The sequence below is a fragment of the Rhincodon typus genome, chromosome 9, assembly GCF_021869965.1.
Source record: "Rhincodon typus isolate 14 chromosome 9, sRhiTyp1.1, whole genome shotgun sequence".
Taxonomy (NCBI): domain Eukaryota; kingdom Metazoa; phylum Chordata; class Chondrichthyes; order Orectolobiformes; family Rhincodontidae; genus Rhincodon; species Rhincodon typus.
Window position 1 is genome coordinate 75,606,277 of NC_063340.1, and position 19,860 is coordinate 75,626,136.

General features: G+C 40.5%; 2 protein-coding genes across 2 annotated transcripts in view; one reads left to right on the forward strand and one right to left on the reverse strand.

The window, feature by feature from the left end:
• Window positions 1-1,033: 1,033 nt before the first annotated feature.
• Window positions 1,034-9,862, reverse strand: LOC125484044 (hydrolethalus syndrome protein 1 homolog). Its single transcript, XM_048601240.1, has 4 exons — window positions 9,685-9,862; window positions 9,378-9,479; window positions 7,872-7,973; window positions 1,034-1,252 (listed from the first exon to the last, which is right to left on the reverse strand). The coding sequence occupies exons 2-4, from the start codon at window positions 9,475-9,477 to the stop codon at window positions 1,131-1,133; spliced, it is 324 nt and encodes a 107-aa protein (XP_048457197.1). The 5' UTR covers window positions 9,478-9,479; window positions 9,685-9,862; the 3' UTR covers window positions 1,034-1,130.
• Window positions 9,863-9,941: 79 nt separating this feature from the next.
• The window catches only part of edaradd (EDAR-associated death domain), a 68,005-nt gene continuing 58,086 nt past the window's right edge, over window positions 9,942-19,860 (forward strand). The window contains exon 1 of the mRNA XM_048601237.1: window positions 9,942-10,110. Within this exon, the coding sequence (XP_048457194.1) occupies window positions 10,059-10,110 (52 nt within the window). The 5' untranslated portion in view covers window positions 9,942-10,058. The remainder of the gene's footprint in view (window positions 10,111-19,860) is intronic.

Here is a 19,860-nt window from a genome sequence, read left to right on the forward strand (position 1 = left end):
CTAGATGAAGATGGAAGCAAAACTTCTGCTGTGAATTTTTTAAAAAAAATATAGATGATGTTCTGGGTTTCCCCGTTATTGGGGAAGGGGATATTTGTGGAGGCTGCTCCTCCAGTTAGTTGTTAGGACTGCAGAGCTTTGATCTGATCTGTTGGCTTTGGGGTTGTTTAGCTCTGCATACATAATGTTGGAAGTGCATCACTGAAATTCTTGTTTTATGGGGTTCCATCCAGACCATCAAGTTTAGCTCCTCTGCTGTTTCCTCACAAGTCCCTCCTGCATTGTTATTCCTCTAAGCTTTACACATGTATATATTTTCATGGAAAACCTTTACTTAATATAGCTTTATAAGTCTGAGTATTGATGAAAACAAAGAAGGACATGCTGTCAATGCATTTTACCTTGTGCTAATTAGGACAGAATTGAAACAGTACCAAATAAAGAAAAGGGAACAACAATTTAAAATGCATGAGAAAAGGATGCAGATCTTTGGCAAGTGTACTTTGAATGCTTGAAATGTTGTCATCAAGAAGGTACTGGGGCAAAGTTATTCTTCAAGCGTTTGTTCAAATACAAACCAGGCATGTAATTTCTAATTGGGTGAAGGCTTGCCATGGAAAAATACACATTTACAAATTATCCATTTTAAATAAGTTTTAAAATAATTTAAGAAAAACATGGGAAACAATTGTTCCCTGGTCCTTTTCCATGGTAACACTTCAACCACTCAGAATCCATTTACCAACCAATCAGCACCCTTTCTCATGTAGTATAAAATTTGCTACTCCCTTTAAAGTCTTTTTTATTCTTCCGATTCTGTCTTGATTAGTGCAAGATGAAAAATTTGACAACATCTCTTTTCACCAATTCTCAAGATTTGTACTGCCAGAATCTATTCAGAAAGATTTCAACTTATTACATTTTTTAAAAATTAATCACTCGACACTTTCAGGAAAATTAAAATGGTGTGTTCACAATTAATAGTCAACGAGTTACCTTATGTTTACTCCAATGATTATATTTATAATCTTTATTTTTTAACCTATTCTTATAAATTTAATATTCAGATAGTCAGCCTAAATTCTGTTATAAACATTGAGCTGCATCCTGTATCTGTACTGTTTTCTCTATTAAGGCACAGCAAACAAAACGATACCAACCTGATTCTCTTTTTCTGAGGTGAACTCATGTCGAATTGTATTTTGTGGTGCTGCAAGGTGTTGATGTAAGGAATCATTTCTCACCTGTGAAACTGAATAGCAAATTGGGATCAAAAATATTTTTAAAATGAGAAATCTGCACCCTCCAATCTTCACTATTTAATGCATTTGAACAGATATGAAGAATTTGTTCTGACAGAGCATTTTAAATGAATTCATTCATATATATATATATATACAGGGATACACATATGCATGATTTTTGCATAGTTTGTGAAATACAAACATAACCCTGCAAATTACGAGTTGTGTAACATATAATTAAAAAACAGTCTATAGATGCAAAACATTTGGATAATTAACTGAATCTGCCTTCAGTTTTGCTCAGTTCTCAGGAACCTTTATCCTTGTATCTCAGCATGCCTTCTGCACAGATTTGATAAGCTGCAGATGCTACATATCCCAATATCCATGATACCTATAGAATTACTGATTGATATTTCATTTATGTAATATATTTTTATATTGTTTAATTTAAACCAATATTGACTCAGAAGAAAAGCTGTGTTGTGAAAATGAATAATTTCATTGTGTGTTTTAGGAGTTTAACATTAAATAATTCAATCCACAAAAGGTGAATGGAAATCCCTGATGCAAAACAGAGGCCTCAATCAATCACCATTGAAAACATTGCCAATGTTTGTCTAATAAGGTCAGAGACAGACACGGAAAAACATTAAATAATAATGTCTTTAAATAAATAATAATAAATTAAATTAAATAATAATGTATTAAATAAAGAGGTTCCCTTCTGAGTTTCATGGTGGCAACCCTTTCAAGTGGGTCCCAGAATCAAAAGGGTTGTTTTGACAGTAAAGTTAATTAATGTAAATCTCTATCCGGAACATCCCAGACATATCATGTTGCCGTGGGGCCAGATTGCAGGAGTTTCTTTTTGTTTTTAGGTTTACCTGGGTGTTTTCTCACAGAAATATGCAGTTAGATTATGGGTCTGGGAACTGCTTTGAAAAGTTGACAGAATTTGCCAGGAGCTGTAAACCAGTAACAAAAGAGCTGTCAAAAAGCAAGGGTGCTTTCTGATTTTGGAATCACTGAGAAAGCAGTGGGGCCATCCTTGAACTGGATGTCCACAATTATGAATGATTAAAAAAAACAGACGATCACCTAGCCAGATGTTACAGGCTCAGATGTACAACACAGAAACAGACCCTTCAGTCCAACTTGTCCATGCTAACCAGATATTCTAAATTAATCTAGTCCCATTTGCCAGCATTTGGCCCATATCCCTCCAAACCCTTCCTATTCATATACCCATCCAGATACCTTATAAAAGTTGCAGTTGTACCAGCCTTCTCCACTTCCTCTGGCAGCATCACCCTGTGTGTGAAAAAGTTGCCCCTTAGGTCCCTTTAAATCTTTCCCCTCTTACCTTAAAACTATGCCATCCAGTTTTGGACTCCCCTACGCTGGGGAAAATTCTTTGACTATTCAACTCTATCTATGCCCTTCATAATTTTATAAAGGTCATCCCTCAGCCTCCAACACTTCAGAGAAAATAGGATCCCAAGAAATCTCAGAAATTGCTGGAAAAGCTCAGCAGGTAGCATCGTGGAGAGAAATCAAGAGTTAACGTTTCAGGTCAAGTGGCCAGACCTGTTGAGCTTTCCAGCAATAGTTCAGTGGTACAGTGGAAACGCTCAGGGGGAATCAGAGTGGATTCCTGAGAGCTGCAGTATATCTTGGTTTAGGCCTGTGAGAAGTGAAGGAATCCTCAGGACCCTACACAATACAGGGGAATCATTGTGAAAATTAGTGAACAGGTAGTTTCCTGTTGAGATTTTCAGGCTTAAAGAATATGTATTCATGAATAAGTGTAGAATTAGTCATACTACTTTATCCAACTTTTGTACAATAAAATCATGAAAACTTGTGGCGTAACTCAGTTAATAACTGGAAGCATTTTTTGTTTTAAATGTTACTGGTTTCCCATGAGATCATAACAACTAAGATCTAGCTTGTCCAAAAGTACCATCAGCTGGGGTCATAACAATAATCTGTAGAATGACAGCTAATTTCAAAAGATTGGTGAAATGGCCAGACACGTGGCAGATGAAATTTAATACATAGAAATGTAAATTGGTGTACATTGAAAGAATTTTTTAAAAAGACAACCAAAGCAAATAATACAAATTTAAAGCAGGAGCAAGGACTAAGAAACCTGCAGCTCTACATACAAGTCACTGAAAGTTACAGAACTAATTGAGAAGGCATATGCAATCTTTGGCTTTATAAATATAAGCACAGCACAAAAGTCTACAAGTTGTGCTAAAGTTGAACCTTAGGCCTCATCTGAAGTACATGTCCAATTCAGGGCATCACACTTTAGGAAGGACATCAGTACTTCAGGGAGCAAGTCTGCTGGATAAGTACCAGGGATAAGGGACACCAATTATTTGGAGAGGCTACAGAAGCTGAGAACACTCCCATTAGTGCAAAGGCGGCTCACGGGGTCTTAATAGGTGTCCAAAAGGAGGAGTTGTAATAGAGTAAAAGAAATGCACTCCACTGAAAATAGGGTTAGTAACTTGAGGATACAAATTTAATAATATCTTAAAGAACTGGGGAAGGTAAGGAGAATTTTTCCCCAATAAGCAGAGCTTATTGTGATATAGAATGCACTGACTGAAAAGGGTGGTAGAAGCGAATTCAATAAAAACTTTCAAAATAAAATTAAGTAAATACTGTGAAGCAGGCCAATAGGAAAGGGGTGGGAGTATGACAATAATTGAAAAGCACTTTCAAAGACACAATGGGCCAAATCACCTTTTTCTGTACTGCATAATTCTATGATCCTTGTAAGAAAAAGAATCAAAAGCCAGTTATATATTTCCCAGCAGTCTGCTTAAGATAACACAGAACATCAATCATGTTAAATAAGATTTTTGGACAAAGACATGAAGTAGAAACAATATGTGTCGGCATAGCTGGACCTAGTAGGGGAGTGGAAAAGAAGCCTCATGGTTCATTATATCCAACTAAGTTGTCTGGGAAAAGGCAAAAAGATGTCCACACAAGAGATAAGTAAAGAAATTCCATGAAATTGAATGGTTAAATATAATTAGAATAATGATCGACCTGAGGTATACATTGGGCTCTAACATAAAGGTATATATTACGTGACAATCAAGAAGCAAGGCCTCGCTCAGCTGCATTCATACTGAATTTATGCCGGTGTAAACATAACACTCAGCCAATTCAAGAAACAACCAAAGAATAGATCACTGCCACTGGTTTTTTTATTGATAATCTGTGAACAAATCCTACATCCAGTAATACCCTCTGCAAACATGGCGTACAATAAAACCAGCTGACCAACAGAAATGTCTTTCAGGTCATTTGCAAAATGCAGTTTTGTGCAACTTCCAACAATCTGAGGAAGCTAAAGAAAAAAAAACAAAAGAAATTTGGATGCTGGAAATCAGGAAGAAAATTAAAAATTGCTGGAAAAGCTCAGCATGTCTGGCAGCATCTGTGGAGAGAAAGCTGAGTTAACATTCTGGATCCAGTGACTCTTCTTCAGTTTTGCTGCCGGACCTGCTGAGTTTTTCCAGCAATTTCTGATCTGGGGAAGCTATCCCTTTCATAACAATCCAAAGTAATCCAAAGTATTTCAAAGGTAATTTTTGTATGTTAGCTTTCAATGGCTTTATTGACAAGGAAACCCTGGTCTCTTTGTACATTTATGTTGTTCAATCTCCCATCAATTAAGAAATTAGGAGATTACACACCTGTTCCTTTACCAAAAAGGATAACTTCATATTTTCCACATTGTACTCCAACTGCCATGCTCTTGTCCACTCACTAGGTCTGTCCATATCCTCTTGAAGCCTCTTTGCACTTTTCTGACAGCACACATTCAAACTAGCTTTGTGTTATCCATGAACTTGGAAATATTTGATCTGGTCCCCGCTTCCAAATCATTGATGCATATACAATGAACAGTAGGGGCCCGAACTACTGATCCTTGCAGTACCCCATTAACTACAGCATGCCAACACGAGAATGATTCATTTATCCCTATTCTGTTTTCTATCTGAAGATATATTACTTCCAATCCATGTGCTTTAACTTTGCTAATCAACTCCTATGGGGGAACTTTATGGAAAGTCTTGGAAAATCCAAAATATACCATTCCACTGACTTTCATACAGTTATATAGTACAGAAACAGGCCCTTCAGTCTAACCAGTCCATGTCGAACACAATCCCAAACTAAACTAGTTCCACCAGCCTACTCCTGGCCCATATCCCTCCAAACCTTTCACAATCATGTGCTTATCCAAGTATTTTTTTTAAATACTGTAATTGTACCCATATCAACCACTTCCTCAGGAAGTTCAATCCATATATGAACCACCCTCTCAGTAAAAATTTTGCCCCTCATGTCTTTTTTAAAACCTGTCTCCTCTCACTGAGTGCCCCTAGTCTTGAAATCCCCCCATCCTAGGGAAGAGACACCTACCATTAACCCTATCTATACCCTCATGATTTTATAAACTTCTATAAGATCACCACTCAACCTCCTACACTCCAATAAATAAAGTCACAATCTATCCAGCCTTTTATATCTCCAACCTTCCATGCCTGGCAACATCGTGGTAAATTTCCTCTGAAAACTCTCCAGCTTAATAATATCCTTCCTTTAACTGGATGACCAGAACTGGACACAGAATTCCAGAAGAGGCCTCACCAATGTCCTGTACAACCTCAAAAAGACTTCCCATCTCACATACCATCTCTCACGGGTCATATATTAAAAAAAAAACAAACTTTCTGCATTAAAGAACTACAGACTGTGCTGTTCCAGTGGACCTATTTGAATTCAACTCTCAACAAATGGCAGTGGTACACCAAAGCAAAAGCCTCACTGAAGAGAATTGATAGCAGACTTCCCTTTATCATTTCTGTCAGTAACATAGCCAAAAAAATCCAAACAGGTTTGTCAAGCACAATTTCCCATTTATAGATTCATACAATGCTCAATTAGATCATCAAAGTGCACATTTATGATATTCTTTAGCACAGATTCTAGCATTTTCCCTACTCCTGATGCAACGTTAAAAAGGTCTGTAATCCCCACTTTCTCTCTTAAATAGTTAGATGATACTTGCTACCTTCCAATCTGTAGGAACCATTTCAGAATCTGTAGAAGTTTGGAAGATGATCACTAAAGCGCCCACCATCTCAAAAGCTACCTCTTTTAATATCTGAGATGTACAATATCAGGTACTGTTAACTTATTGACCTTCAGTCACATTAATTTCTCAAAAAAAATTATGAATATTGCTTTCAATTCTTCATTGTTACTAGCCCCTTTGATCTCTTTTTGTGGGAGTTTTCTTGTACGTTCCTCAGGTGAAGGTAGACAAAGTAATCATTTAGTTTCACAGTTATGTCTCTATTCCCCATATAAATTCCCCTGACACTGACTGTAAAGGACCCAATTTGTCTGAGCCAAATGTACATTTTAAAAAAAAATCAAGAGAACCTTTTACATTCCATTATGTTTTTGCTCATTCACATTCATATTCTATTCTCCTTGCTTATCAGTTTATTGACGCTGCTTTGCTGCATTCTAAAATTGTCTCAATCCTCAGGTTTACCATTACTTCGGACAACTTTATATGCCTTTTCCTTTGATTTAATACAATCCTTACTTCCTTTTGTTAGCCACAGTTAACCATTTTGGTTTTTTCTTGTGCCTTGAAGGAATATTGCAAACAGTGTGATAGTACACAGGCAATGGATAGTTTTAAAGAACTATCATACCTTTTAATGTATTTTCCCCAAAGTACCCTGGCACTTTATCTTTCATATAGTTTCCTTTGTTCAAATTTAACACCCTCGCTTCAGATTGATCGACCAACCAACCCACAAGCAATGTAAAATTCTATCATATTACGCTCACTCATCCATTAGAAGTTATTTTACAGGAAGATTATTAAATTGGCCCTTTATTGTTATACAATCCGATATGTAATATAGCCTGTTCTCCAGTCAGTTCTTCAACATACTTGTCTGGAAAACTATCCCTAGCACGCTCCAGAGACGCATCCTCCCAAGTGAGTGTGCTTATTAGTTTACCCAGTTTATATGCAGACTGAAGTCACCAATATTACTATATTATCCAAACTGCATGCTTCTCTACTCTCGCACGTTAATACCATGCCACACAATACCACAACTGTTTGGTGACCTGTAAAAAAACTCCAGTGTTTGCTGTCCCTTTTTGTTTCTTGGTTCCACCAAATAGGTCCCACATCTTATTCTTCTGATTAGAAATCCTCCCTGATTCCATCCCTTATCATCTGTGCAACATCATCTTTTCCTTTTTACCCATCCTGCCCAAACATCAAAAATAACTCCTATTGCCTTCAAACATTCTGAGACCAAGTTTAATGCCTGCAATAAAATTAATTACATACAGTCAACAACCATCAAGTCTGACAATTCAAAGAGTCCTTCCATCTTTTGATGAGCCATAGAAAAATTCAATTCAAGTTTAATAAACGACATTGTGACAACAGTTTCTGCCTCATTTATCCTTCAATATTTACATTTTAATTGTTTTATTGCCCATAAACAATACAAGCTGTTTTTATCACAAATGTCAAGAAAATAAACTGCATACCATAGTTTGATGATGTTATAGTACCATATGACTCCACAGTATCACTGGCTTTACTGGAGCTTTGACTCTTTGAACGTTCATGCCTGATCAGTTCCTCCAGATCTGAAAGAAAGAAATGTGTTATTGCATTTAGTCCTAGAAAAACAAGAAAGGTAGACTTACATTTATACAGCACATTTCACAACTACTGATTGTCTTTGCAATTTTGAAGTGTAGCTACCACTTCACTGCAGGAAAAGACAGCAGACAATCTGCACTTAGCAAACTGGCATAAACAGCTAAGTGATAATACTAGATAATTAACACCACATCAAACATATTAAAAGATAGAATATTGGTCAGGACACTGGGATAAATCCCTGCTCTTCTTTGAAATAGGAACCTTTTACACCCAGCAGGCAGGCGGCTTCAATTTAAAGGGTCTTCTGAAAGATAAGCAGCACTGGAGTGTCAGGTGAGTTTTGTGCAACAGGCCTGGACTGGGTCTTGAACTCAGAACCTTGGTGATTCAAAGAGTGCTATCAACTGAACCACAGCATGCATACACAGATCTGGAACAAATTTTATTTAGAGAGTTGCAGCAAAGCAGACAAGGCTGTACCCACAAAGTATTTACTATTACTATAATTACAATTGTGACTTTCAAACTAGACAATGCAGGATTTTTTCTCAGAGCAAGTCTGCTCACAAAAAGGTGTGTCAGCATTATCGATCATCCAGTGTTTGGTGATGTGTGAAAATTGAGGAACAATCAGTTTGTGCTCAACACGTGCAGTTTTTCATTGAACCATAAACTGTTAAAACTTTACAAATCGCCTCACTCAACGTTAGGATCCTGCAATCGGAGGACTTACTTCCCTCCACTTCGTGACTCTGGTCAGAGCAGGAATGGTCACACTTCAAAACAATCCATCAACAATTGAGAGTGCCCACTTGATCAAAGTACCATGACTGTAGGATTTATAAAATCCCAATCATTATGTCCAGCTGTATGAAAGAAATAAAGTGAAACCCCCATTCATCAGTTAAGTTTGAGGACAGCATTAAAAATAAGCCTAAATAAAAACCGAAAGAACTGCGGATGTTGTAAAACAGGAACAAAACAAAGTTGCTGGAAAAGCTCAGCATGTCTGGCAGCATCTGTGAAGAAAAAAATCAGAGCTAACGTTTCGGATCCGGTGACCCTCAGACCGGCTGAGCTTTTCCAGCAACTTTGTTTTTGTTCCTGTAGTTTAAAAAAATCCTCGTAAGAATAACTAGCTATTTCTGCACTCACCTATCACCATACCACCTACCTTCCCCAGCTCCACCCTTCCTCTCCCTATTTATTCCAGAGACCCCTTCCCCTCCCCCATTTCTGAAGAAGGGTCCTGACCCGAAACGTCAACTTTCCTGCTCGGCCTGCAGTGTTCCTCCAGCTCCACACTGTGTTATCTCTGACTCTAGCATTGGCAGTTCTGACTATCTCTTCCTATATCTGCAGCTGGTTGTGGCGTAGCTTCTCACCTTTTCTGAACTCTCGAAGTTGATGCTCTGGGACGTTGCGATAGCCCAACAAGTCCAACTGCTCTCGAACATCTTGGTCTGTAAAATCCAGTCCTGCCATTGCTGGAGACAAAATGAAACCCTCCTTTCAGCGTCACAGTGTTATAAATTCAGGAGTACGAATATTAAAACCAGCGAAGTAATTGTCTTCAAAAGGACCTATCCAATAGCCAGATCTCCACAAAGCCAGATGCAGCTGGTCCACCATTCCTCAAACTAATTAAACCCCACCACCCCCATTAAATGGCTTGACTTCGACATAACTCACCTCTACCCCAAATCAACTAGCAGCTAGCTCTGACAGGACCCTTTCAAGATTCTCTGACTCTCACTTGTCCAACGGTTTCCTCGCGCGGACCGAATCGCGGGAACCTTCCAACTGTTCAAACAACGACCGTTAAAAACAAAAGCCAAAGAGATGCGTTAACTTGGCAGTGTAGTCAGACTGCCTCCGCCGAAGACGCCATCTTCCGGTAAGCAGTAACTGTTACTGTTACTGTCCCGTCCAGTGACACTTCCGCCCCGCCGTCTGCCTGCATGAAGCCTTATTTTTTCACGCCAAAAAAATTTATTTTTGAAGTGTTATCCAGGCAAACAGTAGAAGATAAACATCGTCAAGTGTAGGCTATCTACAAACCGCAAATGTTGTTGGTTGAGAGAATTAAGCGTTGGCGCACGACAGTTGCTTTTAGTGGTATGTCGTTTCTTTCAATTTTATCAGTTGCGGTCCAAAGTTTAAACTTCTCATTTAAAATATGTGCGATTCAACAACGCAGCAATCCCTTAATTCTAGAGGTGAAAATATTTTAACCAACTTGTTCATATATGTTATGACACACTTCCATCGAGTACGTAGCCCAAGACTTAAGGACGTTACCATTGCACCACTGGCTCCCATTCCGTAGGTTTAAAAGTTGCTCACTAATCGAATGACATAATTACAGAAACAGGTTTCTGCTCCTCGGATGCTGTCTGACCTGCTGTGCTTTTCCAGCTCCACATTTTTAGACTTTGACATTCAGTCCGAAAGTTTGTGTTGGTATTTTATGATGCACTTGAGTCTCTCATTCTATTTATCTTATCCCAAATTTTCAGCATATCCATTCCTTTTTCTCTTGAAAAGAAATGTTGGTGACTGGACCCTTAAAACTTAGCAGTGTAGTTGACTTTGTGAGAAAATTAAAACTGGAAGCTATCAATGTAAGATAGTTACCGTTCAGTCAAATAGAGAATTCAGAAGAAACTTCTTTACCCAAAGAGTGGTGAAAATGGAGAATTCACTCTCACTGGGAGTAATTGAGGCAAATATTATTTACGTATGTAGTTTGTGTGTACTGCCTCTTAAATAGGGTAGGTCAGGTGAACCAAATAGGGGGTGCTAGGAGACAGACTAGGTCAGACTGTTCAGGTTATAGTTCAGGTTTATTTGAAATTACAAACTTTCAGAGTGTGTAGCCCTTTCTACACTCTGAAAGCTTATGATTTCAAATAAACCTGTTGGACTATAACCTGGTGTCATGAGACTTCTGACTTTGCCACCCCACTCCAACACCGGCACCTCTGCATCTTAGGTCAGACTTGTGCAGTTATAAAGACATGAAATAAACTCCTTCTGGTTTAAATTTCTACAGGACTACCTTGTGGTCTTTCGATAACTTATAATCAGGTCCAGACATAATAACTGGCGACAAGGCTGAGTTACGGCCCACTAACTGTGTTACTGCTGATTTCGGAAGGAGGGGACGAGATCAAACGTCACTTGGACTTTGCAAGCAGTGTGGGTTTGTGAGGGTAGCATGCTAGACTTGCTGGGAGACAAACCAAAATGTCAAGGGAAGCAGTTATGAGGGGAAGAAGGGTATTCACCAACGAACAGGGCAAGAGTGGCAGTCATCACGGGCCTTGGGCTACAGCTAATGGCTTAAAAACGGGAGTACTCACCTGGGACCTTACCAGCAGTATTGTGGATTCAGTTGTGAGGGGATTCAGTTGTGAGGGTCTACCTCTTGGACTTGAGTAGCAGGAAAAATTCCTGCCGGTGGGAAAACAAAATGGTGGGACAATTTGGAGCAATGGGAATATTTCACAAAGAGACAAAGTTGGATTATGTACACCAAATGTTTTAATGCATACTTGAAGGCAAACAGAGTGGCTAAGAATTTAACAGGACCGGTTTTCTTGAGCATCATTGGGAGCAAGACCTTTGCAATTTTAAGAAATCTGCTGCAACCAGAGAAACAAGCAGTGAAGACCCGTAATGAACTATGTGAAATGTTGGCACCAATTTTACACCAAAGCCACTGATTATCGTGGAATGTTTCCATTTTTATAAAGGGCACAACAGGATTGTTCTTTGCCCAATTCATGGCTGCCTTCGAGATTAGTAGAAACTTATGAATTCCGAGCATTCCTCCAGAATGCCTTATGGGACCAGTTGGTTTGTGACCTCCAACATAATGCCATTCAACGGAAGCTGCTAACAAAGAGAATTTGATGGAGTTGGTAGCTAGTGAAGCAACACAGTTGGGTATCAGTGACCAGGTGCATAAAATAGTGGAAGTTCAGCAGCATGAAATGCCATCTGCAGAATCCACTGATGTGGCAGGTTTGGCCACAAGGAGTCAACATGTTGGACCTTTGAAATCCAGTACTGAAAATGTAAGTGTCTAGACCACATTGCCCAAAATTGAGGGTTACAACCCAAATGAGAGAGGGAGTCAAAAGGAAACAATCCTGAGGATAAGGCATAAGGTGCGTTTTGCCAGCCAGGGATTGAAAAAGTAGTCAGCTGGGGCTGCAGAAGAAGCAGAAGATCCAGAGTTAGCAGAGTCTTGGTTAAACTTGTGTCAGTACTGGGTGAGGCTGATTGTTCTGGGTTCTTCACAAATTAGAGGGGAAGATAGTGAAGATAGAAGTGGATACGGGCGCAAAGGTGTATCTGATTCCCAAATTAGTCTACAGGGAGAAGTTGAAGGCACTGCCATTGTAGGCTGCAAAGATTATCCTACAGACATATATGGAACAAGTGATGCCACTGAGAGGCTATTTCGCCCTATGAGGGTGAAAGTGCAGTTAAAGGACCACTGTGCAGAATTGCCACTAGTAAAAGGCAAACACCTTGCATTGTTCGGACGTTCTTGGTTACAAAAGTTAATGTTGAATTGGCACATGGTTAATACACTGGTAGACTCAAAGATGAGTTTGCAAGAGATCCTGGACAAGTATAAAGATATCTTCAATGGAAACCTTGGGGGAAACGAAAGGTGTCGTCATTAAAATACAGCTGAAACCGGTGGTCCATACTAGGAGTCTGGAGGCAGGATCATTATAGTATGCCATCCAATCTAAAGTGGAGGTGGAACTGGAAAAGATGCTGAATATGGGAGCATTGGAACCTGTAACCATCAGTGAATGTGCCATTCCCATCATTCTGGTCATTAAAAGTAGATGGCACGGTGAAGAATTGTGGTGACTTTAGGGTCCCAGTCAACACAGCCCTGATTGCAGATCAATATCCACTTCCACGCATAGAGGACCTATTCAGTGGGCAGCAGGGGGAAATAAATTATCGAAAAATGATCTGTCACTGGCCTGCTTACAGAGGGGTTGCGAATGAGTCTGAGCCGCTCTTGATTACAGTGACACATGGGACTTTTCCCCTACGAGTGAATCCCTTTGGCATCAAGTCAGTGCTGAGTGCCGTGGACTAAATTTTAAGTGGGTTGCCAAATGTCCAGTGTTAGCTGGATAATATTTTGGTTACTAGGTCCTCAGAAGAGCATTTGAGAAACCTAGGAGAAACCCTAAAAAGGTCACAGGAGCATAGTCTACAAGTAAAAAGGGAGGAATATGAGTTTTTTTTTTAGGACTTCATTGAGTACCTGGACCATGTAATCAACAGCAAGGAGGCCGTTATAAAAGTCCCTAGATGAGAGAATGTGTCTTAACTGAGATTGTTCTTGGGACTTGTCAATTGCTACAGCAAGCTCATCTTGGATCTGGCAACCATGCTAAGACACTTGCATCACTTGCTGAGAAAAGGGTGGCCATGGGAAATGGACCTTGTGATGTAAGGAGGCCTACTAGAAGGTGAAACAAGCCTTAAAAAGGTCAGAAGTGTTAACTCCTTTTGACCCAAAGTTACCACTACAATTAGCATGTGACACCTTGCCTTATAGGGTTGGCACTGTACTTTTGCACATCTTACCAAATGGAGAGGAAAGGCCCATCATGTTTGCATCAAGACCACTAATGAGTTCCGAGGAGAATTATGCATATGATGATACAATGTCTTTAAGAGGTGTATTTTGTCCTGATTTTTTAATGAAGAGACGGAGGTATTGAGTGGTCTGTTCCTAACAAATAAAGTAAACAGCTTGTGAGGCCTTGGGGCATTTTTTGTTGAAGTTGGAACACTAGAAGCAGCATGAAGGGGTGGGGTCAAGCGCCTATAAAACCAGTAAAATTCAGTAGTTGCTGGGGCCTTGAAGCTGGATGTGAAAGCTGTTGTTCTTTTCTCTGTTACAGCTAAAAGCTGGGGTTTTCTTCCTGCTGCTAGAATTGCATGCGAGACAATCTATTATACTGAATTTTCCTTTGCCAAGGCTGTGTTTATGGGATATTACTATATTGGAATAGTTGCTGTTTAGTCATTAAATAATCTATTATTCTGTTAAATTTTCAAATAGAGTTAAGTTATTCTAATTCTTTCTCTTGTTTGTTTGTATTTTAACTATGGTGTAAGAATAAAGTGTTTTTGCTTCAAGCATGCTAGTTTGATCAATCAATTTGCATCCAGAACCCAATGCCTTATACTTACCTTTAGAATTAAGAAAATGTTGGGGATCTGAGTGGGCTTGGCCTAGTATACATCAATGTTCAAGTCAAAAAAGAGGGATTGGGCATCTTTTTCGCTTTAAGAAGTTTGCCTGTTTTCTTTATGGCAGGCACCCATGCTGCTGACTGACCACAGCCCACTAACCTCCATTTGTGGCCTGAATATGTGACTGCATCAATGGCTGCAGCATGCCTACAGAGAGAGGCACTGGCTGTGTCAGCCTATTCATATGAAATCAAATACTGACAGGCGGAGAACCAGAACAATGCAGGTTTTTCAAGGCTTCCACTACCGGGGGATACAGATGTTCCCGACTGCGACCTGAAAATTATGTACTTTTACCAAGAAGACTAGGTGACCAGTGTTAGCGAATCAGGTATGGAACATTTTTTGGTAGGACTCGGATTTAAGCCAAACAATGGACCTAATCCTGACAGGGAGGACCAGTCATTGTAACCACCCAGAATTACACCTTACTTTTCAAGGAAGTGGGAATTGTCTGTATTGGACAGGTGTTTATTGTGGGGAATAAGAGTTGTTGATCCTTCTCTATATTGTGTGTAAATCACCACAACTTACCTTTAAATTGACTAATTACTAAGAAATTCAGACAACAAATACTAAGCAATAATTCAAACTTTATTGTATGTAGCAACCAAATATTAGACCCCTCAAGTATAAGCTTGCATCTCAACTTAGCTATTACCCAATTAATGATGAAATCTGGCTGGGACTTCAACCAAATGTAAGCTGTCTCTGGACATTTCCAGGGTTCAGTCCTTCTGCACTGTTGTTCTTCTAAGGTGGAGGAAATAACTCCACAGGGGCTGGTATCCTGTCACCAAGTCGCCCTTTATTTACATGTGGAAAGTCCTTCACACTGATCCAGCTTCCTCCAGAGCTTAGCTGTCAGAGTGAAAGGAACTTCTGATACTCCTGTTTATATCTGTCAGCCAGTGTTCCTTGAGTGGACCAGGTTAACAGCCCCAATCAGGAAACTAATATTCTATGAGGTCCACCTGGCCGACCTCGTTACAATCGCTACATCCCTCCCCCTCGGAATCCAAGGATAAAGGCCGGTTCCTTTTTTTTGTAGCTCCTCCTGGGTATTTTAGCTCTGGGCCAGGTTTTTCCAACTCTGCCTCCGATACGGATGGTGTGTAACACACCAATAGTTTGCCTCTTGTGCCCAGAACGTCTTGGAAGAAATTAATTCTCTAGTTCAGGTGGCAAAGACATTGAGACAGCGGCATCCACTGTATCTATCTCAGATTGCAAGGGAGCTTCAACGTTTGACCAAGAGGGAGAACCTATGGGCTTTGGAACAGTCAGAAAGGTAGTCAAAGAGCTGGGCCCATTTTGCTCCTGAACCGTGTTTTTCAGGAATGTTGCACGTACCTGAATGTTAAACGTCACTGGAGTTGACTTCACGGCAACAATGCAGAGTCATTCCTGTCATTTCTACACCAAACATTGTCCCCTGAAGTAAACTGTCTGTCTCACTTAACGGAGTCTTGTGTCTGGCATTGGCAGTCATGATGTCATTTCACCCTCCCCCCGAGGTCTGGGAATATCAGACTTAACCTGGTGTGGAGTCTTCTTCCCATTAGCAACTCTGCTGGAGCTAACCTTGTGTTTGCATGAGGGGTGGTCCTGTAATGAAATAGCAACGGGAACTGTTTGGTATCTAGTGAAGCTATAGGCTGTTTCTTTAAGCCAGCCTCAAATTTGGACTGCTCTTTCTGCCAGACTGTTGGCTGATGGAATGTATGGAGCTGTCCTTGTATGACAAATGCCATTTGACTTTAGGAACTACTCAAATTCCCTGCTGGTAAACGTCACCTGTGACTAACATTACTGTGAATTCATGTATTAGAAAAACTGCATGCATCTTTTGCATCATCATCCCATGTTTGACAAATGAATTCCATGAATGTCCAGCCACTTTGAGCGGGCGTCCAGTGATTAAGAACATTACCCACGTGAAAGCACCTGCATAGTTGGTGCATAACTGAGTCCAGGGTTCACTGGACTATTTGCACGCATGTGGGGGAGCTGCAGGTGGTAAATTTTGTCCTTGTTGGCACTGGGCACAGCCCCACCAATGCAGCTATGTCTGCATAAGATCCTGGCCACCAGACATAACTTCTCACCAGCATTCTCATTTTGGAAACCCTTGGATGACCCTGGTGGAGTTCAGCCAGTATCTGGTAGCAACCTGTGCTCGGGACAATCTCTCTCTTCTGCTTCCCCATAATAATATGTGGTCCTCTGCTATGATCTGGTCTCTTCGGGTCCAAAAAGGTTTCAATTCTGTTTGTGATGGCCCTTTTGGTTTCCCCCATCCCCAACAGCTGTTTCAGTTTTGCCAGGACTGGATCTTTCTGCATCCCAAGTATGATATTATCAGCTGTGACTGGAAGTGTCCAGAAAATTTACAACCATTATTATGGACACTTCCATGGTGGTACAAGTGGCGATGTATCTGTCAGTGGGAAGTGGCTCAATGCATCCACATTTGCTACTTGGCCTCCTGAACAGTGTTCCAACTTGTAATTATATGCACTTAGTATTAGAGCCGACTGCTGAATTTGACCAGAAGCTCTGGGCGGCACTGCCTTGTCCTGTTTAGGTTGACCTAGCAAGGGGTTGTGGTCCATTATTATTACACCAATATCTTTACAGACATAAATTTGTAACTTCCTGACTCCAAACATTTCTTCTCTATCTGAGCATATTTACATTGTGCATTAGCTAAAATCTCGGATGCTTACGCTATTGAGTGTTCCTCTCCGTTGGGCTGCCTATGAACTAAAACTACCCCGATGCCGTACAGAGAGGCATCTTGTGTCCATACCAGATCTCGCTTGAGATCATAGTGTGCCAACATCTTTGAAGGATGAATGCTGTTTCTTCACTTCCACAAAAGCTATGGCTTGCTATGCGACCATGTCCGAAGCTGACCCTTTCTTAGAGTTGATGCAAAGGTGCCAGGATGGAGGCCAGATGATGTAAGAACTTTCCAAAATAATTCACCAGCCAAAGGAAAGACCTAAGCTCTAGTACAGACGTGGGAGCCAGGGCATCTTTGATCGCCCTCACTTTATCTTCCAACGGGTTTAACCCAGTCTTGTTGATTTTTGTAGCCCAAGTAGGTGACTTGTGGTGCTTGGAACACACATTTTTCCCTTCTAAGGCTTATGACACCTGGAGAAACAGCTAAGGACTGTGTCCACGTTCTCTAAGTGCTCCTTATTGGTCTTCCCTTTTATTAGCATATCATCCAGATAAATGACGACCTGGGGTAGACCTTGTAAAATTTTCTCCATTGTCTGCTGAAAGATTGTACAGGCTGACGATATCTCAGATGACAGTCTTGTATATTGGTACAAGCCCTTATGAGTATTGATATAGCATACTTCGGGCAATCCTCATCTAACTGCAATTGCAAATGAGCAGGGCTCATGTCCAGCTTCTTGAAGGTCAGCCCGCCTGCCAGCTTTGCATATAAATCATTTATCCGAGGGATTTGATATTTATTCAGCTGCAAAAAAGCTGTTTACCATTTGTTTTAAAATCCCCACAAAGACAAAGACCAAACCGTCTGGTTTCACAATCAGTATGGCTGATGCTGCCCATTCCGCAAATTATGTTTTTTGACGATTCCTTCGCTTTCCAGCCTCCTGATTTCTGCCTGTGCCTTTGCTCGTATGACTATTGCAAAATCATGAAATTGATTTCCTGGTCAATGTGCAAGGTGGTCTTGTCTCCTTTTGATAGTCCCTAGACCTTCCTGAAAACTTCTGGGTATTTGATTAGGACTTCACTAAGGCAGCCAATCTCGGTGAATCTTTCTCCCCTAATTTCACCTTATGGGCCCAAACTTTGACTCCAGTCAGTGGTAACTGAACCAGCTGCTTCTCCTAAAAGGCCAGAACTGAATTTCTACCCTTAATCTGTAAAGGTTCCCTGGTTCTCAGTCTAACCAAAGTGTTGCGCAAATTTAAGGGTTGGAGACCAGAACAAATTTTGTTAAAGGCTGGTTCTGTGATCGCTGAAACAGCTGTGCCAGTATTGACCTCCATTAGAACCTGCCGATCATTAAACCAGATGTTTATTTTGGTTCTGATTTGAATGTTGCTAAACAATTTAACTATTCCAGACCAAATGTCCAACAGAGGGCAACGATGATGCTGGTTGGTGGTTGGGGTGAAGATTTGCATCGGCACAATCACCACCAGCAGAAGAAGGACCTCCGCAAGATACCAGATACCAGAATTGTTGGAGGATGCAAGATTTAATAAGAGGGAAGAACTCAGGAGATCAGTATTAGTAAAGAAATGGTGCTGGGAAAAGAAGGCTGATAAATCCCCAGGGCCCAATAATCTACATCCCAGAGTACTTAAGGAAGTAGTTCCAGAAATAGTGGATGCATTGGTCATCTTCCAGGATTCTATAGACTCTGGAACAGTCCCTGCACATTGGAGGGTAGCTGATGTCACTCCAATATTCAAAAAGGGAGGTAGAGAGAAAATGGAATTATAGACTGGTGAACCTAACACGGTGGTGGGGAAAATTCTCGAATCAATTGTCAAGGATTTTAGATCAGAACATCTAGAAAGTAGTGGCAGGATCAGACAGAGTCAGCATGGATTCATAAAGGGGAAATCATGCTTGACAAATCTGTTGGAGTTCTATGAAGATGTAACTAGTAGAGTTGACGAGGGAGAGCCAGTCGATGTAGTATATTTGGACTTTCAGAAAGCGTTTCACAAAGTCCTGCATAAGTGATTTGTGCACGATTAAAGCACATGGGATTGGAGGAAGTGTATTGAGATGAATAGGAAACTGGTTGGCAGAGAGGAAACAAAGAGTAGGAGTTAATGGCTCTTTTTCAAATTATCACATAATAACTAGTGGGGTGCCACAGGGTTCGGTGCTGGAACCCTAGCTATTTACAGTATATATTAATGATTTGGATGAGGGAACAAAATGTAACAACTCCAATTTTGCAGATAATACCAAGTTGGATGGGAGGGTGAACTGTGACAAGGATGCAGAGATCCTTCAGCATGATCTAGACAGGTTAGGCAAATCAATGGCAGATTCAGTGTACTTTGAATAAATGTGAGGTTATTCACTTTGGAAGCAAAAACAAGGCTGCAGATTACTACCTGAATGGCTGTAAATTGGGAGTGGGGAGTGTGCAGCGGGACCTGGGTGTCCTTGTGCACCAGTCACTGAAAGTAAACATGCAAGTGCAGCAGGTGGTAAAGAAGGCAAGTTGGCAAGTGAAGAAGATTGAATGGGGGAAATTGGATCAGTGGTGGGTGGGGGAATCCAAGAGGGTTCTTTTGTTCTCTCTCCCCTACTCCCTGGTCTTGGTTTCCCATCTGGCCGGTTCCTGATATCCAGTAAACTTGCATGTGTGGAGAAAATAGGCACACGATTGAAACACTCCCAACAAATCTCATTCATCAGCACACAAGCATCTTCCTATAGCATCCTGCATACACTCCTTAGTGTCAGCAATAACACAGTGTGGAGCTGGAGGAGCACAGCAGGCCAGGCAGCATCAGAGGAGCAGGCAAGCTGATGTTTTGGGTC